General features: G+C 42.3%; 1 protein-coding gene across 3 annotated transcripts in view; it reads right to left on the minus strand.

The window, feature by feature from the left end:
• Positions 1 to 27,622, minus strand: part of TBC1D9 (TBC1 domain family member 9) — a 111,171-nt gene that overhangs the window by 20,995 nt on the left and 62,554 nt on the right. For 2 of the 3 annotated variants that reach the window (XM_058550114.1, XM_058550116.1), the window contains exons 4-13: positions 25,542 to 25,770; positions 24,848 to 25,109; positions 22,829 to 23,036; positions 18,740 to 18,946; positions 17,708 to 17,881; positions 16,757 to 16,907; positions 13,749 to 13,963; positions 11,526 to 11,643; positions 10,069 to 10,354; positions 9,648 to 9,777 (exon numbers count right to left, since the gene is read on the minus strand). In XM_058550114.1, coding sequence (XP_058406097.1) covers positions 9,648 to 9,777; positions 10,069 to 10,354; positions 11,526 to 11,643; positions 13,749 to 13,963; positions 16,757 to 16,907; positions 17,708 to 17,881; positions 18,740 to 18,946; positions 22,829 to 23,036; positions 24,848 to 25,109; positions 25,542 to 25,770 — 1,980 coding nt within the window. The remainder of the gene's footprint in view (positions 1 to 9,647; positions 9,778 to 10,068; positions 10,355 to 11,525; positions 11,644 to 13,748; positions 13,964 to 16,756; positions 16,908 to 17,707; positions 17,882 to 18,739; positions 18,947 to 22,828; positions 23,037 to 24,847; positions 25,110 to 25,541; positions 25,771 to 27,622) is intronic. The other variant, XM_058550115.1, reaches the window with a different exon arrangement.

Consider the following 27,622-nt stretch of genomic DNA (forward strand, 5'->3'; position numbering starts at 1 on the left):
ACCTTTCTAGTGCTTTCTACTTTCCCCCTGTTTTGAAAGGATTAATCCAGGGAACTGAGTTTCGACCCAAGCATTCTTTTCTGATAATCAAGATAAAAGAGCACACTGACATCTTTGCACCTGACCAATTGATCTTCTACCAGTAATGCACTGGGCGGGTCTTGACCGAACAAATGCAGGATTTTCCCATCTCCAGAGAAGCACCTTCTAAAGAATGAGTCAGACATCTCTCAATAATAGAGAAAAACGCAATATTTATTTCCATTGAGAAGCCAGAATTCAGAATCAGTTGGGAGCGGTTGCCATTAGTTATTAAAAAAAAAAAGTGACAAAAAATATGACATCTAATTCACTCTGGGATTAAATCTTTGGATGGGAAAGTGAAACTCTCAGGGAAGGTAACTCTTTTGATTCTAACAGACGAGTGGAAAGCATTCATTGCAAAGTACTGCACCTGCTAAAGAAAGATGGTGGGGTTTACTTCAAACTGACCCACAGTATGCCTTTGATCAACAAAAAAACATGAGTTGTGAGCCAGAAGGAAACTAAATTTTATTGCACCTACAACTGGCAGGGACATTAACATGCCATATCACTGGCTCCTTACAATAACCTTGTGAGTTGGTACTGTTACTTCCATTTTACAGATGGGAAAACCAAGGTTCAGAGAGGTTAAATAAGTTACCCAGAGTTCCACAGGGACCGAGCTACAGGTCTGATGCTCAGACACCAGCTTCATAACTCCACCATCTACCCTTCCATCAGACAATAAGTTCTTCCTTGTCTCTGGGTAGAACAGAACATAAATTTTGGAGCTAGACAAAATTTGACTCAAATTCTTGTTCTTTCACTAATTATCTTATTAATCTTGTTCTTTCACTGCATGACTCTGGGCAATTCAATTGAGTCTTCTGACCCTCAGTTTCTTCCTTTGTAAAATGAGACCCCAAAACTGTCCTTATAGAACTGCCGTTAGAGATGAAGGTACATTAATACAAAATACCGATAAGAATAACTAATATTAAACATTGGCTTGGTCATCTTTGCAGATCGCTAAAGCAAGAGTTATTTCCCCCCAAGCGTGACATTCAAAGAGCCCTGTCTATTTCATATTTAATTAACATCTGTTCCTCAACTAGAAATGGATCCTGCTGTTTGCTGGGCAGGACCCCTCCCTCAGCCAGGCCACAGACAGAACACAATGGAATACAATGGCCCTTCCATCTGGAGCAAACGGTCCCAACCTAAAACGAAACCATGGACTGTAAGTTCCTGCCTGGCTATTTCTGGAGGATTTCCAAATGAGAATGAGTAATGAGAATGACTGGGTCTTGGTCTGCCTCTCTCTCTCTCACTTTTTCTCTTTTCCCTTCCTCCCTACCTTTTGGAGGGGCTCTGACAGAATGAAATGCTAAAAATAGGGTAAACAAAAGTTGGCTCAGTATATCCCAGAGCCAACATTTCCCAATACCCAAAACAAGGGCAAGGGTCCACTGACAATACCTTCTCCCCGGCACTGCACATTTCAGTTTCACGAAGAGAACCAATTTACTAATGCAACGACAATACTTTTTCTAACAAATGGAATTTAGTGATGGAGGAGAAGGAGCCTAAAGTTTTTTAATTTTCTAAAATCTCTTCTTATTTAAATAATAAACAAAATTACCTACCTTCATTTACATCTCTTCTCCAACTCAGTTTTTATCTGAATGTTTCTGTGGCTTGTTTCTAATTTTCTAACCTAATTTCTAACGACTTGATGAGCTGAGAGGAAATTTTCAATGCAGGCAGTACTTCTTTTTGCTGCTTTGCACCACCACCCCCAGCCTCCCAGTTGCTGATACCAACTAACGAACAGGAATGCAGCCCTTCATTTTACCACCCTCACCACCCTGTCTGCACCCCTTCTCCCCCACAGACTTGGGACAAGGGGCAAGTAGCTCAGATAAAGGAATGAAGTGGAGCAGCCGCGTCTGTCCCCAATTCCCAGTCTATGTCTGGCCTCTCCCACTCCCACCACCATTCCTGAGTGGGTTCCCCTCCCCATACTGGGCAGCCTCTCTGTGATTTCCTTCACCCTCCAAAGCCTTCCCTTGCATTGCTGGGAAGACAGGGATGATGGAGAACAGACACAGATTTCAAAAAGAGACCACAAGGGCCAGCTCCATCAAGTTCAATAGGCTCCTCCTTTCTAAATCTTCCAGAGAGGACTAGAAATATTCAAATGCCACAGCTTTAAAAAAATCTTAGTTTAGGCTATAGGTCCATGGAATGATTTGAACAAATCTGTCTAACACAGCAAAATTTATTGAAACACAAAAGGCATCGTTTCTAATATCCAAACTCTATGGTTTATTTCTGTTTTTAAATAAGAGCAGGTCATTGAAATCATGCTTGAAAGTGCCTTTTACATGTTTCTGAATTTGTGGGGTACTTATTTTTCCAGTTTATAGAATGGAGTTCACTACTGTTAGCCAGAAGACTGAGAACCATTCACACATGAGTCCTTTCTTTTTTTTTTTTTTAAACAGATTTTATTTTATTTTATTTTACATTTTTTTTGTGAGGAAGATCAGCCCTGAGCTAACATCCGTGCTAATCCTCCTCTTTTTGCTGAGGAAGACTGGCTCTGAGCTAACATCTATTGCCAATCCTCCTCCTTTTTCTCCCCACAGTCCCAGTAGATAGTTGTATGTCATAGTTGCACATCCTTTCTAGTTGATGTATGCGGGACGCGGCCTCAGCATGGCCGGAGAAGCAGTGCGTCAGTGCGCGCCCGGGATCCGAACCCCAGGCCGCCAGTAGCGGAGCACGTGCACTTAACCGCTAAGCCACAGGGCTGGCCCGAGTCCTTTCTTTTTTTTTGTGAGGAGATCAGCCCTGAGCTAACATCCGATGCCAATCCTCCTCTTTTTTGCTGAGGAAGACTGGCCCTGGGCTAACATCCGTTTCCATCTTTCTCTACTTTATATGGGATACTGCCACAGCATGGCCTGACAAGCGGTGTGTTGGTGCGTGCCTGGGATCCGAACCAGCGAACCCTGGGCCGAGGAAGCAGAGCGCACGCAATTAACTGCTGTGCCACTGGGCCAGCCCCCTGAGCCCTTTCTTTAGTCAGAAAATCTTCAAATGCCTAGAGTAGTGAGTGAGGCTCTGCCTTGGAAGAGTGGGTGGGGGGAGAGGGGAGAAATGGATGGGATATGAGTCTGTGGACTTACAGAAAACAGCATAAAGTTATAGGAGGCTGAGAACAAGAGATGGGAGAGAGAGTCTCAAATACAGCCAAAGGAGGATTTCCCCTAAACTCCACCCTGCCTTCTTGTTTGGAGGTGGCATCTGTCTGTCCATGTGTACTTGTGTGTTGGGTAGAGAACAGGCGCTCGAGAGGAGGAAAGAGGAGAATGAGAAGGAGAAGACAAGAAGGGACCAGGATATGAAGTCAGCCTGAGGACTTTGCTTGTTGGAGTTAGGTTTGCTGAATGGGTCACCTTCTCGAGGGTCCTCTGATCTTTAAAGAAGTCTAAATTCATGATAATATGCATATCCATGTAACACCTTCATAACTCTTTGTCAGAAAGCAGGCCCATATTTTATAACCAAATTTGTGCTCCTCAGGGTACTATGTCTTTTGAGGGCTTTGCCCAGCAGAAAAGGCTAGAAAAGCCATTGTCACGTAAGGTAAATATGAAATTACAAAAACGTGCTAGCTTCAGTATAAAAAAATGTCCCATGTGAACTGACTAAATATTAGCTATAGCTTGAACGTGCTGGTTAAAACATAAGAAATAATGTGAAGCACATTAAAGATAGACAGATTTGGGATTTGAATCCCAGCTCCAACATACTGGGGAACCTTGGGTAAGTTACTTAACCTCTCTGGGCTGCAGTTCTATTATCTGTAAAAGGGGCATGAAAATATCATCTGACTCTCAGGTTTGTGATCACTAATTCTGATAGGGGATGAAACACTCTAAGCATGATGCCCTATATCATTATATGTTTACCTAAAATTTATTTTAAAAGTTGTAGAAATTATAAAGAGGCAGTCAGTAGGCTAGAAAGTCCACAACATACATTCTTTGGCCCAGCGAGCATTTTCAAAATTAGGACAATTCAAATAAAATCAAGACCTCCAAGTTCTCTTGAAAACCCAAAAGTTCTGGTAACAACGGTTCCTCACCTCAGGCGGCAGAGAGACTGCCCCCATCCCCCCCCACCTCAGCCCACCCTTTCCCACCCCTTCACCCCTCACCCACTTGGTGTTTGCCTCGTATGTCGTGTGAACTTGCCACTCTGCTGAAGAGCATCTTCCTTAAATAGACATTAATGCAAAGTTCAGCCTCTATCAAGCAGACATGCTTCTGACAGCTGGACGTTACAGAAAGGCACAGTTTCATAGTCAGATATGGAGGCAAGCCCCAGATTTCACAGAAATGTCACAAAAACTGATGAACCTCAGCTTCCTTTTCAGCAAAATAGGGAAAATTATTCCTACCTCTTTGGGTTGGTATAAGAATTTTACGCACTACGCAGGTAAAGCAACTAGCATACAGCTGGTGTTACTCCTGGTACTGTTGGCAACAGGAGGAGGAGGAAGAGGAGGAAGAAAAAGCACGAATATTTAAATCAGGCAAAATGTGCTGCCAATGTCATAACCAAGGTTATACTGACAACTGATGATAACTAACTTACAAGTCTACATTTTTTTTTGAGGGACAAACAAACTTTTAAAAATTAAAATTGGACATCTAGGGCCAGCACTGGTGGCTTAGTGGTTAAGTTCGGCGAGCTCCGCTTCGGCGGCCCGGGTTCGGTTCTGGGGTGTGGACCTATACCACTCAACTGTCAGTGGCCATGCTGTGGTGGCGGCTCACATACAAAAAGAGGAAGATTGGCAGTGGATGTTAGTTCAGGGCAAATCTTCCTCAGGAAAAAAAAAAAACCGGAACTCTAAGCTATGGATTAGCAAAAAATGTCATGCCCCAAATGCCCTTCCTGTTAGAGATACATAATGAAGGGTTTGTGAGTGAAATAATTTGCTGTCTAGAGTTTGCTTTAAAATATTCCCAGAAAACAAAAAAGGGAGTTAGATGAAACAAAATAAGTAAAATGTTGATAATTGTTGGGACTGAGTGACAGGTTAATGGAAATGCATTATATTATCTTTTAGACTTTACTGTACTTGAAAATATCTATACATTAAAAATGAAGAAAGAAAAAAATTCACACCAAGTGTGATAATATATCCCGGGGGCCGAGTATGATGCCTGGCGTAAGACAGGAATTTACAAAATCTTTTTTTTTTTTAGATTTTATTTTTTCACCCCAAAGCCCCAGTAGATAGTTGTATGTCATAGCTGCACATCCTTCTAGTTGCTCTATGTGGGACGCGGCCTCAGCATGGCCGGAGAAGCGGTGCGTCAGTGCGCGCCCGGGATCCGAACCCGGGCCGCCAGCAGCGGAGCGCGTGCACTTAACCGCTAAGCCACTGGGCCGGCCCATATAAAATCTTAAATAAAGATTTTCTGAATAAATGAATAGACAAACACTGCTCCTTGCATCTCTTGGGTCTTCCCCCACTGACACAACCATAGTATCTTCTTTGCTAGTCTATTGCTTCAGCTCTCCCCACTCCACTCTACTGCACAGGGAGCAGAAATAATGTACTTGAAGAAAAACTTCCCGCAGCTTCCAGTGGCTGTTGGCTGCCTTGCAAATCAATTAGTGGTTTCAAGACCCCCCCCCAACCAGCCTCTACTGGACCAAATGACCTCATGTCCATATGTACATCTATAGTTCCATCTCCATTCTATCCAGACAAACCCCCAGGCTCTGGCTTTAATGCTAGGGAGCTCTTATTTGGATCCTGACTCTGCTACTTTCTAGCTATGTGGCTTGGAGAAACTAGCTCAACCTTTCTCACCTTACATTTTCAGCTTAAAATTGGTTACCTGGCAGGGCTGTCTATGAAGTACCCAGCACCCTGCCCCACACAGGGCAGGTTCTCAATGGGTGGCAGCTATTATCGTCATCATTAATAAGCCCGACACATTATTCTGAACTTTCATAACTGTCTATCCTTCTGCACAAACTCCTTCTTGTGTTTTACTAGCTACATCCTTTCCCTGCTTAACATTTCTCAGATTAAACCCAATGGGCTAGGTCATCTTGAATATGAGAAACTGTGGGGGTCGTATGCCTGCTGTAAAATCTTTTATTAATGTGCCCCTCTGCCTTCCAGGAGGGTCATCTCGGTCTATGAGTCAAACTTGAGGGCTGGGACTTTGTCTTCTACTTCTGTATAACTCTACAAAACTCCAGAGCCTCACACAGAGGGCCCACATAGAAAGCAACTGTCTCTCAAACTGTGTGCACAATTCCTCTCAGTAGGGGTTTGGGAGAACTCACAATAAGGGAGATTTTCCCCATGGGGCATTCATGAATAAAATCATCATATCTACTTTCCAGGTGAGATCTGATCAATATCAGATCAACCTCCAGCAACCTGGGGAGTCCTTGCCCAGATCTCAAAGCTAAATGTGCTTTCAGTATTTTTCCTACTTTTCTATTTTCCTGGCTAATTATCCCAAAGCACAGAAAGAAATGCGTTACATGTCTTAGAACACTCTGGTGTCATGCCTCAGTCCAAACCAGGTTATAATCGGCTTCTGCAACTAGTGGCCCCATTCTGCATGTAGGGCAGTGATTCTCAGCCCTCACTGGGTACGGAAGTCACCTGGGGAACTTTTAAAAAATACTTATTCTTGGGCCTCATGCCAGAGATTCAGATGTAATTGGGCTGGAATGGAGACTGGTAATTTATATTTGTAAAATGTTGGCTTAAAAAAATTTTTTTAAGCAATTTTAATGCACAGGCAGGATTGAGAACCACCAATCTAATGGTTAGGAGGGGAAAAAAAAGATAGGCAAGAGTTTGTGGTAGTCCCTTTAGGCTGACCTATAAGGCACTGGGAGCCACTGGAAACTTATGAGCACGTGACACTAAGCAGAGAAGAGAAAACAAAAAACCAATCATTGTGCATTGAAAGACCAGGTAACGTAGGCATTGATATAAATAAAAGAGGGTCTTCCTAGGCAGAGGAAGGAAACTGCTGCTGTGTCCCGCGATAGGATGTTTGGCAGCCTAACGGCCACCACTAGGGATCAGCCAGACAGGACGTAAACGGAAACCAGCCCTTGGCCTTGTCTCCATTCTCTTCTCTTTCCCATTAAAAATGCCAAGTGCTGACTTCAGCATGATGTTAGCTTATCTGCTGTCGAGAATAAAGCTGAGTTTCCACATACAAAGCTTTATTACTTTGGTCCAGAATTCTCTAAACAATAAAGGTTTCAGGGGATGCTTTTAGAAAAACAACCTACAAGTATAATAATAACTATTGCCTTTAATCACATGGGTTGTTTTTCTGGAAAAATAACCATCCAAAATTTCCGATAGAGTACTATCCAAAAGTCCTGGAGTAATGGTTTTTTTTAAAAATGCATTATGGGGCTGGCCCCATGGCTTAGCAGTTAAGTGCGCGCGCTCCACTACTGGCGGCCCGGGTTCGGATCCCGGGCGCGCACTCATGCACTGCTTCTCCGGCCATGCTGAGGCTGTGTCCCACATACAGCAACTAGAAGGATGTGCAACTATGACATACAACTATCTACTGGGGCTTTGGGGGAAAAAAAAAGGAGGAGGATTGGCAATAGATGTTAGCTCAGAGCTGGTCTTCCTCAGCAAAAAGAGGAGGATTAGCATGGATGTTAGCTCAGGGCTGATCTTCCTCACACACACACACAAAAAAAAGCATTATGATGATAACCAGTTTTGGAGAGAGTGAAGTGAAACAGCCATTCTTAACCTCTACTGGGGAAATATAAATTGGGACAATCTTTATGGAAATTGGACAGTGTGTGCCAGTAGCTTGGAAATAATTCATATTTTTTGATCTGTTGCTGTAAATCCATTCCTAGGACTCAAAGAAAATAATCAGAGATGTGATATTTGTGTACAAGTTTATCATAATATATCTATCATATGATATATATAACAATATCATATAAGTTTGCCATATAATACTTAAAATTTGGAAGTAACCAAAGTAAATGTCCAATGAAAGGGGACCAGTTAGATAAATTTTGGTATCTCACTAAAGCAGAATAGTGAGAATCTACTAAAACCACGCCTTCAAATGATATTAATATATTAGAGAATGCTCATGGTATGTTCTAAGTGAAAAACAGAATGTTACAAAGCATTATTTAGTAGAAAACTTTTTTTTTTTTTTTGGGAGGAAGATTGGCCCTGAGCTAACATCTGTGCCAATGTTCCTCTATTTTGTAGATGGGACACCGCCACACCATGGCTTGATGAGTGGTGTGTAGATCCGTGCCTGGGATCCGAACCGGCAAAGCCTGGGCTGCTGAAGCTGAGCGTGTGAACTTAACCACTACACCACTGGGCTGGCCCCAATAGAAACTTACTTTTTAAGTATAATGCAAATACAAAAACATACCTGAGGAAAACATGGTGATATGCTCATACGGATATCCTTTATTCTTTTCTTCATATTTTTCTATAGTTTCTACATTTTTTACAATAAACATGCATTACTTTTATGATTCTAAAACATACCAAAAAACCTTTTGTTTTTAGCGTACATGGAGTTTCAATGAAAAAATTTTAAAATAAAACGTGACCAGTCTTTCTCCCATTATGAGTTAAGGACACACATTTCTGAAAATGTTTCTCGATCCACACCAATGTTTTTAAAAAAGCAGTAAAATTTTGACTTTAAGAGACCTTCTGACCTCAGCCCATCGCTCACCATTTCTCCCTTATCCAGGTTCTTGCTAGTTGGAATGCTGGCAATCTCCAGTCATAGAATCCCAAAACATTTGTAGAGGGCAGAGTGTGCTCAGCAGAATATTCATGCTCTCCTAATGATCATTTCTATAAAAGTTTGTGGAGCCAAGGATCAGGAAATGAAGAAACCATGAGGTGTTGTGGGTACTGAGTCCTTGGGGCTCCACAAACCACCAGATGCTATGAGGTACACGTTACCTAGAAGCTCATTAGTTCTATTCTGGGACTCAGGACCAGATCCACGGTCATCATGGACCAGAAAACACCTCCTTGACCCAGGCCAAGCAATTTTAGAGGAATCCTAGGACTCTGGTTCTTCTCGAGGATCGTACAGGGTATTCAATGAGGATTGGTGTGCCTAGTTCAGAGAAGACCTAAGTACCTGACATGAGAACAGACATGAATTGATTTGTGCAGGTCAACCTCCCCCTCCCTGCTCTCAACAGTCCCTCCTCAATCCACCCAGAGCTGAATCTGAGCTGCTACTTGATCAGGCTTCAAGGCGGGCAGAGCAAAGAACCAGAGGGCCAGAGCCTGTCACGCCATTTGCTCCATGGTATTAGACACAGCAGAAGTTCTGGGCCCCATTCAGTGTCCATCTCTGGAGCTCAAGGCTATCAGCTGGCAGGTAGCTGTTTACTTTCACAACCAGTTATCAGAAGGTAAAAGGAAGCAGGTACACCCATGGTTAGCAACGGAAGTGTGTGGCACACGTCCAGCTGAGCCCCGCAAAGCATCCTCAGAGCGCTGTAACACTCAGCCAGGAAACAAGACCCACCTCATAGGAAGTTCTGATGAGTCTGAAGATGTCTACCTCAGGGTAAGGCTCCACGTCATCACTGAGCAGGGAGTGGAGGTGAGGGATGGGAGGCAGCGTGCTGTCTTTATTGGTCACACTGTCTAGATATCTGGAAGAAGAAATGAACCAGAAGTCACTGGGAGGCTAAACTGGAATTCTCCCATTACAGTTCTCCACCTATTTTCTGCACACTCTGCATTTAAAAACAGAAGACAAGAATTTCCTTAAGAACAAAATGAAACTCCCTTAACTTCTAAAGACAAAGCATATGAAAATAAATCCTCCGCCACAGAGGGAGGTGGGCAGTATGATTACCATTGAGCCAATTATGACTCATGAAACCAAGGGGAAAATACATGGAAACCAGACAAGGTTCTCAAAGTGAAGCTCAGTCCCTCACCTTCCTAAAACGGTCATGGCCTCTCCGTCATCCTTGCAGTTCAACAGTTTGTCCACATTTGCATCCAGCACAGCCAGGGCCAACTGGAAGATCACTTTGATTCCTTCATAGAAGAAACAGTCGACAACCACAACTGCACTCTCGAAGGGCATCACACTGAGAAACAGCGTGAGGAACCAAGACAGGGAGATGGTGGAAATCACGCCCAGGTCCTGCATGCAGTCGTACAGCTGTGGGACATAGTCTCGTGCCAGTTCCTCGAAGACACCCTGGTCCACCAGGGCACCTGTAGCAGGGGTAGACACAAAAGGCCATGGGTTAGCGAACTACATCTTCTTACTAATGAACCCACTCAAATGGCTTGAGGATAATAATCCAGCTGACAATTGCTGCTGAGACAGAATTCTGCTCCTTTCTCTAGCTATTCTGTGCTTACTATGCTACTAGTTACTAGTTACTAGACCAAGGAGCCAACACAGCTCAGTCACCAGATTAGTCCTGGCTGCATCTTCTTTCTGGGGTCTTCCTGTCCTGCTTTCTCTACCATAAAAGAGCAATAACGTGATAACTATAAGGATTGTTGAAAAAGTCAGTTTCCAAAGTTTTCACGACAATTAGTTATTTTGTTGGCAACATAATGTCTGGTTAGGCATGAAATGTATGTCTAAGCAGCTCCATATCTTGGCAAACCCTTATGTAAAAGAAAAAATTGCTCTTCTGGATGCATGGTCCCCACATATGAATCGTTTTTTTAAACGATTGTTTCTTAAACGTAAAAGCATTCCAGCTGTACATATTCATGAACTTACATTTCTGAAGAATATTTCCAATGAATCAAACTAGTGTGCAAAGGTTTAGAAGTGAAGACAGAACACAAGAGGGAAACATAAAACATACATTTTACTATACTACCAACGAAAAGCTTGTCCTGCTAAATGAATGTCTAACACTTGAGGGGAATACAAGGAATAACAGCAATTATTTGTTTAAATGCTCACAATCGTTGTTTGCTTCACAGTGAAACCAGTTCTGAAAAATACCTTAGAAACTTAGCTTTGGATAAATTTTTATATGCTATTTTGTCCACTCCTTTTTTGAATACTTCTTTCCATAGATTCCATCCTCTTTGTGAAAGAATTTTTTGTCAAACCTTTTTGGGTTGATAGTCTGTGTGCCTGGTGAAGCTCTCATGTGCCACAGAGTGACACCCACATCAAATGTTTTCTAAGATAATTTCTGTAACAGTGATACATGTGTATTCTCTTAAGCGCCATAGGGCTCCTTCGTGTACAATCTATATTGATTCAAGCCCTCTCATTCCCATTTTGGAAAACTGGAGTAGCCTGGAACTCTTTTGGCAAATGGTGACTGGAAACAGTGTTCCAGCTGGTATCCCGGATCTAGAAACATCTTCCTGATGAGATATGGGTGACAATGTTAACCACATCCCCACATACCAACAACTCTGGTGTTGTAGTAATCGGGAAGCATGCGCTCACACAGAGCCACCAGCAGCCAGAAAGCTTCCTCCTCTTTCGCATACAGCAGCAGCACTGATGTGACAATATTCATGGCCTAAAGGAATACGAGGACGTCATCAAATACATTTTAAATACATCGAACACATTTTAACACAGAAGCAATTTTGTTAACCTAAAAAATTACTGAGCTAGTCTCACAGGGGCCAGCAAACTTCTTCTGTAAAAGCCAGATAACAAATATTTAAAGGCTTTTCAAGTTATACACACATACTATTCTGGGTCTTGTTTTGTTTACCACCTTTTAAAAATGTGAAAACTCTTAGTCCTTGAGTCTGTAACTGTGAAGGGTCCTCATGACCACCAATATTCACCAAAGACTAGCCACCACCCTTCCCAAAGCCTCATTCAAAAACTTTGCCCAAAGGCTATTTGACAAAGCTTTTAACCAGCTAAAATCTCAGTGTCTTTAATCCTTAATTAATTCATCGAGGTAAATATTTCCTTTTTAATCTTCCATAATGGTTTCTATAACAAAGTACACATGGCTTGAGGCTTTCCTCAGAGAACAATGAAACCTTTCAAAGTTGGCGTCCTCACCCATTACTTTCATCTGGATAAGGGTGGTAGTGATAGGTAACAGTGATTTAAATTCTAAAGTGACCTACTTTATTAAAAGATATTATCAGATAGCTCATAACCACTCAAGGCTCAACTACTTTAATAGTCTTCTTAATTAAAAAGAGGAAGATCAAAAGATAAATATAAACTCTATTATATTAGAGGCCAACTAACTCCTGTACTTCTTTTGATCTTCTAGAAACCAGTAAGTGTTCATCAGACTTCTACAATGTAAATGTCAAAAAAGGAATTTTAGTCTAATAGGCTCTTTCTTGTAAGTCTTACTCAATATTTTCCCAAGCGAAATCATAATTAAAATTCCACTTGAGAACTAATCTGCCAATCCTAGTACATGATTATGGTCATGGTTAGTTCCTTAGTCATCAGTCAAGGTAAGTTTTTTTGAGGGTCTACTTTGTAACAGGCTCTGGACTCGGTATTGGGGGACAGGGAGGGGGAACACAGTGGTGACAAGTCTCACAGGGCTTAAAAGCTGGTGTCAGAGAGAGAGAATAAAGATGTAAAGATTAATCAATTCTGGGGTATATTTAAATTGAGTGCTATTAAAAAGATAAAATACAGTCATGTGTTGCATAATAACCTTTCAGTCAAGGACAGCCCACATATGTGATGATGGTCCCATAAGATTAGTACCATATAGCTTAGGTGTGTAGTAGGTTATACCATTTAGGCTTGTGTAAGTACACTCTAGGATGTTTGCACAACAACAAAATTGCCTAACAATGTATTTTGTATCCCCTTCATTAAGTGACGCATGACTGTAACATGGTCCAAGGAGACCTGTACTCTGTGAGTGTGTGTGAGTGTGTGTGTGTAGAGGAGTTAAGCCTGCTTTAGCTGTTAGCTGGATGATCAGGGAAGTCCTCTCTGAATATGTGGCCTTTAAATCTAAGGTCACATTACCTTGGAACTTCCCAGACTGTGGTATATTTACTAGTACAAGAAATAATTTTACTTGGTATGTGGGCGACATTTTTTATACCGAGTTAAGCATTTATTTTAATGTGTATTAAAATATAACCATAGCATATAAAAGTTATAGTCTCAAGGCCATTATTGCTGAGGTAGATGCAAAGTAGGAGCATTGTGGAACCTAGAATCCTGAATTAAAGGCCTGGGGCTCAGATATGCTCTCTATTATCCCAGGGAGGGATGAGAGTGATCAGAAGTGACTTTCCAAGGTCACCCAGCTAGACAGCGGTGGATCCAGAAAGAGCACTCTTGTCTCCTGGCTCCTCTGCTCAGTGCAATGGTTCTCAAACCAGGGCAATTTTGCTCCCCTGGGGACATTTGGCAATGTCTAAAGACATTTTGGTTGTCACAATTAGGCGGTTCTACTGGCATTTAGTGGGTAGATGTTATTAAACAGGAATGTTATTAAACATCCTACAAAGCACAGAACAGCCCCACACAAAGAATAATCTAGTCCACAATGCCAAGAGTGCCCAAGTTGAGAAACCCTGGTGCAGTGATGGTCCTGTTAACCATAAAGCCTTTCTTCTTCTTACTTAGTGGCTATAAAGCAATTGTTTTCCAGTCTAAACCATCTGCGACATGTACCTGGCAATACCCTATGTTAGGATTTCGAAAAGCATAAGCTGTTAAGACTCTCCTCAGAGCAGCAATGCCCATTTCGTTCTGGAAGGCTGGGTGTTCTGGAAGGGAGCGATGCAAATCCCTCTCGATCTCCTCCGTGGCGAGATTATACTTCCCCATGGACTTCTCCACGAGGTCTTCATAGTACCCAGGATGCGTGGCCTTCTCGTTGATGGCACCTGGGAAATACCCAACAGATACAACATCAAAAAGTGGAAGCCCTGCCTCTGGTCTACAACCGCAACTTCCTGACCAAAACTCTTCACTTTCCCACCACTCAATGGACGTTTGCACAACAATAATGAAATTCCGTAGACGATGTGGTATGTTGCAATCGCAGTTAGACTGGTAAATTTACTTGTGGCCTCCTTCCCTCTTTCAGCTCCATAGTAAGCCGGCTATTTAAAAACCTCGTAAAGTGGAGGTTTCCAAGCTAAAAAACTGTGTCCCAAGGAACTTCCACAGACAATCCTGAGGGGCTGCTTATGAGTAGAGGGGGGAGGTAATCAGAGTAAGCTGAGCTGAGACCTCGCCTGTCTCAGACCTCACGTCAAACATAGCAGCTTTGCTTTTATTTTATTGGGGTTCCTTAAGATTTCACTTTAAAAAGGAGATTCTGCCTTGCAAAACAAGTCTGAACACCACTTGCTAAAGCATAAGCTTTGAATGGCTTAAGTAGCCACACTGAAGGGCAAGAGGAGGTACCAGACTACCTGGAGGGACTTTTTAATTGCAGGGGGTGGTGAGGGTATTGCTAGCAGCAGTGAGGCACAGTTATTGATGGGGCTGGGATGGAGAGGTAGGCCAAGAATCACTGGTTTTGGGGATATTTACATTTTAAGATTCTTGAAGACACAAAAACCCCATATGCAAATATCTACATCTAATTATATATAATCTATAAGTAAAAATTATATATACACATGTACATATATGTACACATATATGTATGTATGTATATACATATGTGTATACGTGTGTGTGTGTATATATTTAGTGCCAGGGTAAACATTCATATTTCACCGTTTACAAATCAGAACCCCTGGGCTGGCCCAGTCCTTGTCACTGATGGTCACCCAGAAAGCCAGCCATATCACTCACAATTGCCCTGGAAAAGGCAGTCTGGTTGACAGCAACCTAACATCGACTTTTGCTCTTTTCTCAAGGGAGATTTGCAAGCATTTCTTGCCATCTGGCCTGCACTGCACTTCAGTGGGTACACCGAGCCAGGCCCTGGGGCAGTGGTCTTAAGGGTCACGAGCAGCAGAGCAGGACCCAGGCAGGGTTCCCCTGCCAAGAGCTGGGCTCTCCCCATGGGCAAGCTGGCCTCCACATGAACCCCACCCCCATGAACTGGGTGGAAACATAGGCTCAGTTATCTACCCAACACAGATGGTGTGTAGACCACTTCATCCTCTGGCCTCATGGAGCCCATCACCATTAAAGAAAACACTGGGTGGGAAGGGTGTGGGAGGAAAAAAAAAAGAAAACACTGGGTGGTCTAATTCTAAAAATGTCTCTGCAACAAGGCTGTGTACTGTTGTACACTGTTTCCTGGTGCTCATTTTGAGTTTCATTTTCATCTAAACTGTGACTGTAAATAACTTCTAATTTGAATAGGAAGATGAAGATGGAATTTTTTGTTTACTCTGTCAGGGATCTGAAGCAGGCTGTCAAGGTGACTAGTTCAACAAACACAAGGAAGACAGAAGTCTGGATGGTAAGAATCTTCTTGGGCTGAATTTGTAATCAGAGATGAGTTGACTCAAATTTGGGTTTCTAAATGAGAACCTATGGCTGGTCTACTTAAGAAAAATGAAAAACAAGACATGTAAATGAGGATAGAAGAAACTAATTTTACATGAAACAGATAAAGCCAATTATTTTTCAGGATTCTATTCCCCTACTTCTGAGATGTTAATACATCTTATTAGGGGCAATTACCATTTACGTCTACTTTTAGAAAGAGCTACGAGGTGTTTTTTTTTACAGCTTTCCTATAAGTTTGGTAAATAGTCTTTCAATTTTAATGTCATTTTTTAAATAAATGTTTTAATAACAGCACTTGTGTCAGACCATCTTAGGTTCAAATAAAATATTCACATAAGTCTATTTAGAATGATTACATGTCAGGCCTCTAACGAGGTAGAGCAACTGATTTATATTGAAGTAAAGACTGGTGACACCTGAAGGAATGCCCTGATGTTTGTGACAGAATAGATCCCTGGGATACACTGGATGCTGCTGGCTGGGGGGAAGGAGTGATGGATGGGCTTAGCCTGAAGAAACTCTGGTTTCTGTAGCGAACTCAAAGGTTTGACATGCCAGGGTTATGTTCGGGCATGAGCCTGGTTTGTGGACAGTGAAGGAAGACACATGTTTCCCACAGGTCCATGACATGTCCCCTTCCGTCCTTCCTGGCATCTCCAGCTTGGAGTGTAAGTGTGCTCTGGGTAGACTTTCAGTTGTGGTGCACATTCTGGCCTCTCCTCACATCTCCAGTGGTAACCGGCCAATTCAAGTAGTGGTGAAATTCAAGGAAGAGGCTTTCTTATTGTTGTCATTTCCTCCCTCTCTCCCCGATGCCAATGACTGCTCTGACCACGCGCCACACTTAAACACTCTCAATGAAGTTGACACAGGTGAGAAAGGAAAAAAGGACTTCAAAAATCACAAAGTATTATACTCTTTTCCTTCAGGTTCTCTTTTTTCCTAAATAGCATTAGTGAAGAAACAGAAGAGGTTATGAGGACTCAAGGGATGGTAGCTTTGACATTTGGGCCACTGAAGGAGTGTCCTGTATTTCTATGGAGTAATTGAGGGTCTTCAACACTCTGATGAGGAAATAAGATTTCGCTCTGAAGCAGAGGTTGGCATATGTGAAAGAAGCGCTGATGCATGACGCAAGGCGGAAGGGAAGCCCAGGTCCCGAAGACTCTGGGCCAGTGCTCCCACCCTACGCCCGGCTGTACCTGAGAGCAGCAGCCAGAGCTCCCCTCGCATGCTCTCCGGGATGCCCTTCAACACCAGCTCCCGCGTCTTTTCCGTGCGGTACATGCAGATCCCTTGCCCGTACTCAGCAAAGTGAATCTTCCAGGCTTGCTCTTTGAGAAACTCTTTGGCCTGAAAGGGATAATGAAACATTACTACATCCCAAAGTACTTGGAGGACAGTAAGGAGAGGTTCAAGGGAAGGTCAGAACATTTCCCCTCATAGATGGGGTGGTTAAGTCCTAGACAGAACTCATAAGAATAAAGAACTCAGATTTTCTGGAATCCTCCCCTAATTTTTGTTTTGTTTTTTTTTGTAATGATAATATTTTTTTTATTGATGTCATAATAGTTTATAACATTGTGACATTCCAGTTGTACATTATTATTTGTCAGTCACCATATAAATGCACCCCTGTGTCACCCCTTGTGCCCACCCCCCAACTCCCTTCCCCCTGGTAACCACCAAATGTTCTCTCTGTCTGTGTGTTAGTTTACATGGAATCTTTCTCTAATTTTACACATCTATCATAGTGTACAGATCTGCCTTGAAGCTTTCTGGCCAAGAGTCAGAATTCCACGTACCTGCAATGGGTGAGCAGAATGCAAATTATATTCATGGCTTTATGTCTACACCTCCAAGTGAAAGTGAGTTATGTTTTTTAAATGTGGGCTTAGAAATTATGTACTTACTTGTTGGTAGACTTAAGTTAAAAACAAGACAAAACAATGTCACCTGTATCCTTTATAACTCTCGTCTCCTACAAAGAAGCCACTCTGAAACCTAGTGACATATTTAGAACAAAATCAGCTGCTACTTATAGAAAGTTATCTATTTACATAGATATTTATGAGTTTACTTTTATTAAAAAACATTTTTAAATATTATTGTTCTAATATAGAAAGTTCCAGGGAAGAACAGGAGGCACCCACCAACTTGGGGTTGAATTCCTCAGGAGACCGCCGCCGATACATGGTCATCAGGGTCTGTGTGGCTGTGGGGACGCTGTTGCCGTTTAGGTTAAACTGGCGCTCTCCATCTGGGTCTGAGCTCGTGCTTCTCTGGGGGCTGGAGGAAACGAGGCTGCTGGGCCGAGAATACACCTGCTGATGGAGAGAGGAACAAGGCATTGGAAGCGTGTGGGCAGTAGAATCTACTTCTTCAGTGTCCTCTGAACAGATACCAATAGGTACATCATGGCTCCCAAGAAACAGGAGAAAGGCAGCAAGCCAGCATTTTGGCAAGGATCAGACAGGTGCATGGGGCATAGGCGACAAAGCTTCCGTGTTCAAAATAGATTTCCTCCATATTTTAGACATATTTTTGCAACAAACTGGTTGGCCATTTGTCTCTCTGATCAGTTGTTTATGGAATCACTTCCCTCATATCTTCTCTAGTTTCTGGTGTCTCAAAAATGCCCACACAAGTTTGGAGCAGGTGGATAGGGCCAGGGATGTTACTTGTGAGCTCACCATCTTTACGACATGCCAGTAACTTGCTCTATCACTTGAGCTAGTCACATATCATCTGTGGCTCTAGTTTCCCTGGGTGTTGGTCCAGAGCCTAATTCAACAGGGACACAATACATATTTTATCTTAATAAAACCATCATCATGCTGTATTTCGGGTTTGAGACTTTATTTAGTGACCTCTGCAGCATTCTCATCAATGTCACGATATGAACCAGAGTCTCTTGCTGTGTAACCAGGATAAGTTACTTAATAACTTTTTCAACTGTAGAATAAGAGGGTTAGACCAGATATCTGTAAAGTTCTGTCCAGCTATATGATCCCAAATACAAACGCCACAAGATTTAAATGAGATATTGCTCTGGGCATCAGGGTAGGTAGTTTGTCTTAGCACAGCTGCAAAGCCTGAAGATCAAAGAGAATGGACAAGGAGCTGAGCACTCCCAGGCAGAGCAATAAGACACACCAAAACACCCACAGGTGTCTTCCACAGACCTCATCATCTGAACTGTTGTAGCTTCCTGCAAACTCTTTGTCCGAGTATATTTTGGAGGTCGTCTGTTGCAGGAAATCAGAGATCCTCTGTACTAGAAAGTCTCTGTCTTTCAAGTTGGCAAATAGGAAGGTCATCCTGTTCCTGGTGCTGATGGATAAAGGACTGGGGAGCACACTGGAGCTGTCTGCCTTTTCTACAATTGTCACCTGAAAAGAAGCATGAAACAACAAGCATTACTGTCCAGGGATTACCCAATAGCCTATGAGCAGTACTAAAGAAGGAACACAGCACTTTTTTTTTTTTTTTCAGTGAGGAAGATCAGCCCTGAGCTAACATCCATAACAATCCTCCTCTTTTTGCTGAGGAAGATTGGCCCTGGGCTAACATCCGTGCCCATCTTCCTCCACTTTATACGGGACGCCGCCACCACAGCATGGCCTGACAAGCGGTGCGACGGTGCGCACCCGGGATCTGAACCTGGGCTGCCAGCAGCGGAGCACTCGCACTTAACCGCTGCACCACAGGGCCGGCCCCACACAGCACTTTTTTATTCTGCAAGAACCACCCATATTTTATCGAGGCAAACTGAGATTCTCTGACTTTGTTCCAATAAAATAAAACAGCTCATAACAAGTCAAAATGGAGCTCATACCAGAAGCTGAAATCATCTTGCTGGTCTTTCTAAAGCAGTAGTTCTAAACCGGGAGTGATTCTGCCCCCACAGGAGACATCTGGCAACATCTGGAGGCATTTTTGGCTTCACAAGTGGATGATACCACTGGTATCTACTAGTAGAGACCAGGGAGGCTGCTAAATGTCTGGCAGGGCACAGGACAGCCTGCCCCCAACAAAGTCTGGCCCAACACATCAATAGTGCTGAGGTTGAGAAGGAATTCTCTGATTTTCATTAAAATGTCATGGAGTCATAAGAGAGGATTCCTAGCTGCTGCATTATCCATAAGAGACAGAAAACAACCCATGATCCTGGTTCCTTTTACCAAGCTTAATGTTGGGATGGTTTTCAAAACACCACTAATCCTTCAACTGTCTCAATTAGACTCCAGGGTTTTGCATCCTCACCTCCTACCACTTCAAAGTTTTACAGGTTCGATTCTGCACAGACATGATGTAAACAGCTTAATTGCAACCCTATCTGCACTGGCTGACTTTGTGTGTCTGTGTGTGTGTGTGCACATGCACGTGTGCACGCGTGTGTGGGGTGAAGTAAGTCTACCAGATCGGGAGAAAAGTAGGAGAGGGAGACATCTGTTTTAGCTTTGAACTGAAGACATATACTTGATGGTTTATAATAGGATTTTCATCAACTGAAAACTAGGATAAATGCATTAAAACTTTTTCTTTAGCACATTAGGAAAAAACTCTCAAGGCAAGTCCTAGATAAATGGTTTATTTGCAGCAGCTCTGACTATATACTTAAAGTTTCTTTTCCCCTCTTTATTTCTACCTGCAAGCAGTCTAGACAGGTTCAACTTTAACCTGCTCATCAGCATTTTCATGTGAAATACATTTCCTCCATAGCAGAACTTGAAAAACTTTTCTCCCCCTCAAGGCTAAGAAATCTATTGGAGTTGCCTAAAAAGTTGCATGGTCCCCAGAGCCAAAATGGGTATGGCTGAGACCTATAAAGGGAAAACTGCAGGACATGACTTCTACTCTCAGACTTTATAAATACATATAGTTATATATATTTATATATTTTTAAAGGAATCCTCTGAAATACCTGGAGTTGCACATAAAAACTTTTTTTCTAATGCCAAAAAAGCTAGAGAAACAGAAAAAAAAAACTCTCTTTATCATGAAAAGAATTTTCCCATAACACTTAAGGCATGTGTGAAACAATGCTTATTTTTAAAAGACCTTTAAAAACACCTTTTCTGACAACAAATTTTTTCTGATTCTTTCGATCACCAAGTGTTGGGACTACAAGACAGAGGTCAGAACTAAAGGTTCAAGTTCTGTGCCTAAAACACAGAGAGCCATGTGGCTCTCGATAAAGTCAAAGTGGAAAGTCCTTTATCTAACTGGATCATGAATATAGAAATAATAAAGCTCCCACATAAAACATAGGAATGTTCACAAGGGTTACAAAATATTTTTCACTGACAAATAAGTTCTAGTAGAATTCTATCCTACAAGCTTTGTGCCACCAGGAAAGGATAACAGCTATAGTGGAGTATTCTACAATATAAGGAGACACATTTTCATTACCAACTTGGGTTATAAAATAGACTGGAATTTAATCAAATCTGGGGGGTTAATATGGAACATTTGCAAGGTAATTTATGATTGAAAAAAGAGGAGAGACTTCATCTGGAATCTCTCTCTAATGAGGAACCTAATCATTCACTTTATCCTCCTGCTTTGCTGCCTCAGTAATGTCTTCAAAATCTACAGCAATGAGATTCTGTGTCATCATTTAACATCTGTCCATTAGGTCTACCTTAAGCCTATATGTGGAATATATGTTAACAACCTCTAGTCAATATTTCAGTTTTTTAATAAAAAATTAAAAAAAACAACAATTCCTAGCCTACAATCCAAAAAGTGGCCACTCCAAGTAGAATGTGATGTTCCCACAGAGGCTCCAGCTGATCAATCAGTTTAACTCAGTTCTGGAAGGCACCCAGTTCACGGAGAGACCACTCTTTACTCAAATAGGCCCTGGATGGAGGGTGGAGGCCCCACTCCAATGCTTTTCTGTTGTTATGGTTACCTAAAGGTAATAAAAATTACATTAAGTCACTTGCTTCTTCCATTAGTCGGGGTTAGAGAACTACTGCTAATAGATCTCAGTGATTCATCAGGTTACAGGGAGGGGCACTGCTGTCTCATTGAGCATTTCTTTAAAGCTGCATCCTCCAACCACAACATGCTAATTTCTAAATGCTACCTCCACTACTGTCCTTCCTCTGATTTACCCTGAAGTATGATTGGATTATCTCTGCCCGACTACCTATTAGGGAAAACTAGCAAGCAGAAGATGGGCTGAGAACATCAATCACCCTTCTCTCAATTTCCCTGAGCTCTCACTGTTGTATTCACACTAAATCACAGTAAAATGTACACAGAGCTTGCTGGACCCAAAACCTGGGAGGAGGTGAACAGGAGAGCAGACGTCTTGACAGCGGCTTCCAGCCCCTCTCTGCTCCTCATTTCACCTCTGGATAAACAGTGATGACTCACTCAAGATTCATAAATGGCACATCCATGGTACATTCTTAATCCCCAAATGGGCTTCCCTAGCCATTCCAGGTAACTCTGCTTTACTACATTCAGGTAGTACTTGACGAAGAAAATTAAGTTTAGTAACAGTCTATGGCAAAGAAGGTACATTTGCTGGAAAAAGTTCTGAAATCCATTTCAGAGCCAAATGTAAGTACTGATGAATTATCTATCTCCGAATTCACACCCAACAACATATCCCGGCCTCAAAATGTGTTATAATACCAGTTAGCTCACCCTCTAAGAAGGAGAACTCGATTTGTCAATTGTTCAACATTTTGAATTCTTTTTGATTCACCAATTCAGCTTGGTGATTCACCAAATCACCCAGACAACTAGGGACAGCCTCTATGCTCCAGAACCTGCTGAAATTATTCAAACTAGACAATCCTAAGCCTGTTTACCCTACTTTGCGTATTTCTTCCACGGAAATCACAATAAAGGCTCTTGCCCACATTTTCCCGGCTCCCTTTGTCTGCTGACTGACCCTGGTTCTTCCCCGTGTGGTCCCCATGGTGTGGTGTGCCCCCTCCTAGTGGGATCTGGGCGCACAACAAGCTACCTTTTCAATGGCGGTCACCCCTGATCTGTTGGCTTCACCAGACCTGAATAATTACAAAATCTCCTTTTTTAAACACCAGGCGGTCTCTGGAAGAAGAAATCTTGCAGGTCCCATAGTCACTTAGAGCAATGACAACAGATGAAAGGGCAGCAGGTGCCACCAAAGAATTATGAACACTGACCTATGGTTAAAAGTCAACCAATTGCTGGTAAAAATATTGCTGGTTCACACAGAAAAGTATTACAAATGCAACTCACAATATCTATTTTCATTTGACACTTACCTCACGGAGTGGGATAATGAGGCTACATAAGTTCTCCTCCTTGCTCATAAAGCAGATGTAATTTGTGGAAACAAACATCTGCCCCAAAATGTGCATTTTGTTAAATGGAGTCCAGAGGGTGCAGTCTGTGTGGCCGTCTAATTTTTCATCTTTGGGCAGCCGGAAAAGTGCACGGTATCTCTCGCTCTTTGCCCTGGCATCAAGATCGCTGGAAAGCAATGATGGTAATTCATCTCACACAAGAGAAATGTGTCAACACCTTCAAAATGATGTAGCAATGGAGGCTCCCCAGCATCTTTCCCCTCCTCAATCTTGCCAGACTTATCTCTACCTTCCTAACTTTCTATTGGAGTTAACTCCAACATACGACCCAAAAGCATAACAAAATTATTTTAATATATTTAGGTCCTTTGTGCAGTTATTTTACAATCAATATCTGTAATGTTCAAGATCTTAGGAAAACTAGGCCTGGACAGGAAATTCATCCTCATTCAAAGGAATACAGTAATTTCTAAAGAGATTATTACATTTACACTTCCCCAGAGCCACTTTTGGGGCCTTATCTCTTAAGAAAGATCTAAGGAGAGCACAAACTAGCCACATGAATCTGCTGGCTGTCACTGTCCGCCCTGAATAGACAACAAAATTGCCTGAAACACAGGCACAACACACCTCTTGGACAACTTGAGTTTCCAACCTCAGCTGGGTCCTCTGGTGACTACAATCTTTTCCCTAGTGAGTTTCTTTTTCCTGTTCATCGGATTGGTTGTTTAAACCTCTCCCCTCAAGTTTCTACCTGACCTCGGCCCCTTGATGGTCTAGTTTCCGGCTGGCTTCATGGAGGAAAGAGAGGCCATTAAGCAGTAGCTCCCTCCAGTCCCCTCCCTCCTATCTCAAAATTACCTCCATCCTCGCCTGTTCTTACTGCCTTTCCCTGTTTCAAAGCACATATAAGCATCCTTTCTCATGTCCTACAAGGGGTCACTTTTTAAGTTATTCATTTTCTTATAGCTTTATCTCTATGTTCCCTCCTGGTCCTGCACCTATCCTCACCACCAAACTCTTCCCCTCTGCCTACTTCATTCTATCCTATGTTCAAATCTTTTACATTCTAAAAAAGCAATCCCCTCTCTTTTACCACTGAATTTCTTGAAAAAGCAGTCTACACTTGCTTAATTCCCTTTCCTTGCCTTTGTGTGCTATTTAGTCCACTGCAGTAACACCATCCATCCTCCACCACTCCATCGAGACATGTCTCAAATCACCAGACATCTTCAGGGCAGTGACCCCTTCCCGTCAGGTTCCAACCACCAGCTGTATGCCAATGATTTCCAATTCCATATAACTTACTGGACCAATCTCTAGCTCGATGTCCTGCAGGCAACTCAACCCCACATGATCAAAACTGAGCTCTCATCTCCCTTGGACACTCTCTTCCTTCTCTCGTTCCCCATCTCAGTTAGGGGTAACTGCATGCTTACAGTCACATTTTAGAGCATCAACTTTTCCCTCATCCTCTCTCGAGCTCTACTCCCACTTCCAGACTTCCAGGCTGTCTGCAGCCTGTCCTCATCCCAGGGCCTGCCACCTGTCAGACATGTGATGGACTGACTTCTCTCCGTTTTCTTCCCCTGTGCTTCCCCCATCATGTTATTTCCTCTGCCTGAAATATCCATCCTCCTGAATCTGCATGGGTAACTTGTACTACCTCTTGAAAGTCCAGCTCCAAACAGCCTCCACTGAGGCCTTTCCGACCGCTCTGCCCCCTCCCCTCGTGTGTGCGCCCACAGAACTCTGCTCATAGGACCAGAAGAGGTCCCGTCACACTGTGCCAGAGCTGGTCACACCTGCCTCACTCACAGAACTGTGACCGCCTCAGGCAGTCTTTTGCAGTTTTGTATCTATACCCAGAAAAGTGCTCAGAAAACCATTAAGTTGGTCAGAAAAAGTTAAATTGCATAAATGAATGGATGGGTATCTTGTTTCTAAAGTCTATAAGGCTCAGTCTCTGTCACCTACCGTTTGAGAGCAGACACCTTTTTAGGAGATTTCTTTTTCAGTTTGGGCAGGGATCTATCTTGTTCAAACCCCTCATTGTCCAAGAGTTGCCTCATGGCTATGTTGGCGAGCTGCTCCATTAACTTGAAGGTCTCGTTGATGTTGAGAAATACAGAGAAGAAATGTTCACTGGACCTTGTGCTCACTTTGATCACATCAGGCAGAAGCAGCGTGGCATTCTTCTCAAGCTGAGTGATGTCCACCCACCGGATAACCAGCTTGGCTGAGCACAGGGAACAAGGCTGGGTCAACACCTGGCTCCTTAAATTCCTTTCAAGATGCTGCAATCTCACAACCCCACCCCCAATCTCGCTGAACCCCTTTGAGTTTGTGCGTCCATATTTATTGTTATTTTGTTTGTTAGTTTTAAGAGACAAATCTGGACCACATAAATTCTGAGTTCATAATCATTACGGACTTAAGTCCATGTCTGTTAAGTTAATTATATCTTTGGTGAATCTTTATTCTCTAACGACCAATTTCTTTACAAATACTGAACCAAAAATGATTGAATTCACTTATTACATTATCAAAAAATAATGTTGACTCAGTTTTAACTACAGATTTATTTTTGGTACTTTGATATGGTTTATGAGTTCAGGGCAAACCTCAGTAGATTTTCCAAAGCTTCCCTCTGAAATTCTAGCCAACTTACCTTCCCTTCCCATAAGAAAAGAATAAAAGCAAAGGTGATTAATACTGAGGTACATCCAACCCTGACGGGGGACCTTCCCCTTCCAGTAGCTGCAAGAGTAATAGTTGACGAGTTTCTCTTCCTCAGGCATCCCGAACAGCCTATGGAATTTCACAATGGCTTCTTTAAACTTCTCTGTGTCATCATCTTCCTTCACATCATTGATTTTGTTATACTCTGCAATGATGCCCTAGGCAGAAATAAAGCATAAAGCATACAACTGATATTAACATGACTAGAGCTGCCTTTTTCCTTATGCTGTACATATTAGGAAGGAAAAAACAATTTCTAAGGTTAGAATTAAAAAAAAAAATCGACGAATTATTTTCAAAGCCAATCCCCAAATTCTAAGCCAATTAACAAGTAGCATGTGTGTACTAAAAGATTTTGAAATGACCATATAGATCCCATTAGATGTTTACTGGTGCTAATCATTTTGTTAAGTTCATTTAAAATGAAGCCCATAGTTTTACTTTACAAATCAGGAGATGTAAAGGTTTTGCTGGTTCTACTGCTTTTCCTAGCTTACATGAAAGAGTCACCCCAAAGGTCAACTTCTGCCTTGCTCAAAAACCAACAAAATTCCACCATGAATTAAAAGAGAGGAAAGAAAGATCAGTATGCATGTCATTAACTGACACTTGGCCACAGGTCCACTGTCTCAGGACCATGAATAGCATCAAGGAACCTAGAAAAAAGGAACAGCAACCATTTGAACAGAAAAGGGGTGAATATGAGAGCAAAAATTATATTAGACACACAAATTTTGGACAGCAAATGAAATATCTGCATAGCAAGTGACTGGCTTAATCTACTGTTTCATCAGTATAGTAGCTTGAGAAGCCGTTTCATTGTTATCCTCCGTAATTCCCTGAAAATTGGCTTCTACGTATATCTCTTGATAGAAAATCCTCCCTTGAATTCCATCTTACACTTTGTAATCATCAAATCCCTCTCACCTCCTCTTCATTTTCTATGATCTCAAGGAAGCATTGGAAAAGCATGAGCTTCTGAGCATGAAAGTCTTGGCTTCAGATTCCAACAGTATCACTGAGTATCTGTGTTAAATCGGGCAACCTCTTGGATTCTCCTTGACATGACCGAGCCCTCCATATTCCAAGGATAGAAAATTACAAATGCCTCATACCTAGAATTCCTGCTTTGGACTCTTATGCTTCCAGTATATTCCGGATGCTCCCTACAAATGTATCTTCCTAAAACTTTTTCTGACTACAAAATTCTTATTATCAAAATCCTCAGCGGGTCCCTACTACCAACAGTAGGAAGTTTGAAATTCTACACCACGCACATTTTTGATCCAACCAACACTGCAACCTTTTCTCTCACTGTACTAATCTGACCAAAATTCCCCATCAGTAATTCTGCCCAGCCACCCTGAGGCACCCTCAGGTCCTGAATATGTCATTCATGTGCTTTCCCACCTTCCTGCCTGTGGTCCTGACGCTCTGAGTGCCTAAAAAATCTAAAATCAGACTGTTTTCTGTTTCATTAATCCTACCAAGCCCCAAAGTCTGGTCCAGTTCCCACCTCCTTGTGAACTTTCTCTCAAATAGGATTCTCCTTCCCCACATTAAGTACTGACTGTTGTTTTTCGGCATCGTATACCGAAATTATTTCCTAGAATTTTATTTTTACTGCCAAACCTTTCACCCCTGTTGCCAGCAGTTGTGGTAATAAGGAGTGACGGCAAGAGGGAGGACTTTAGTCTTCCATAATCTCCGTCACCAGTCAATTCTAGTAAAAAACGAATACACCGATAACAACCATAACAGCAAACGGTGTGCTTACCATGTAACACAACCCCAAGACAAGTCTCCAACCTACTCTTCTAATAGGAAACCACCCCTAAGCTCCTCTATACAGACCAGGAATGACTGCATAGCTTCCCAACTGGCAGCCCATCAACGGTCTTTCCACACTCTGTTCCATTTTATATGGCCACTTTCTGAAACAGAGATCTGACATAGCATTCCAAGCTTAAAAATGTCCAAGGCTATATCAGTGAAAGAGGGAAAAAGTCC

This window comes from Diceros bicornis, chromosome 11, assembly GCF_020826845.1.
Source record: "Diceros bicornis minor isolate mBicDic1 chromosome 11, mDicBic1.mat.cur, whole genome shotgun sequence".
Lineage (NCBI taxonomy): Eukaryota > Metazoa > Chordata > Mammalia > Perissodactyla > Rhinocerotidae > Diceros > Diceros bicornis.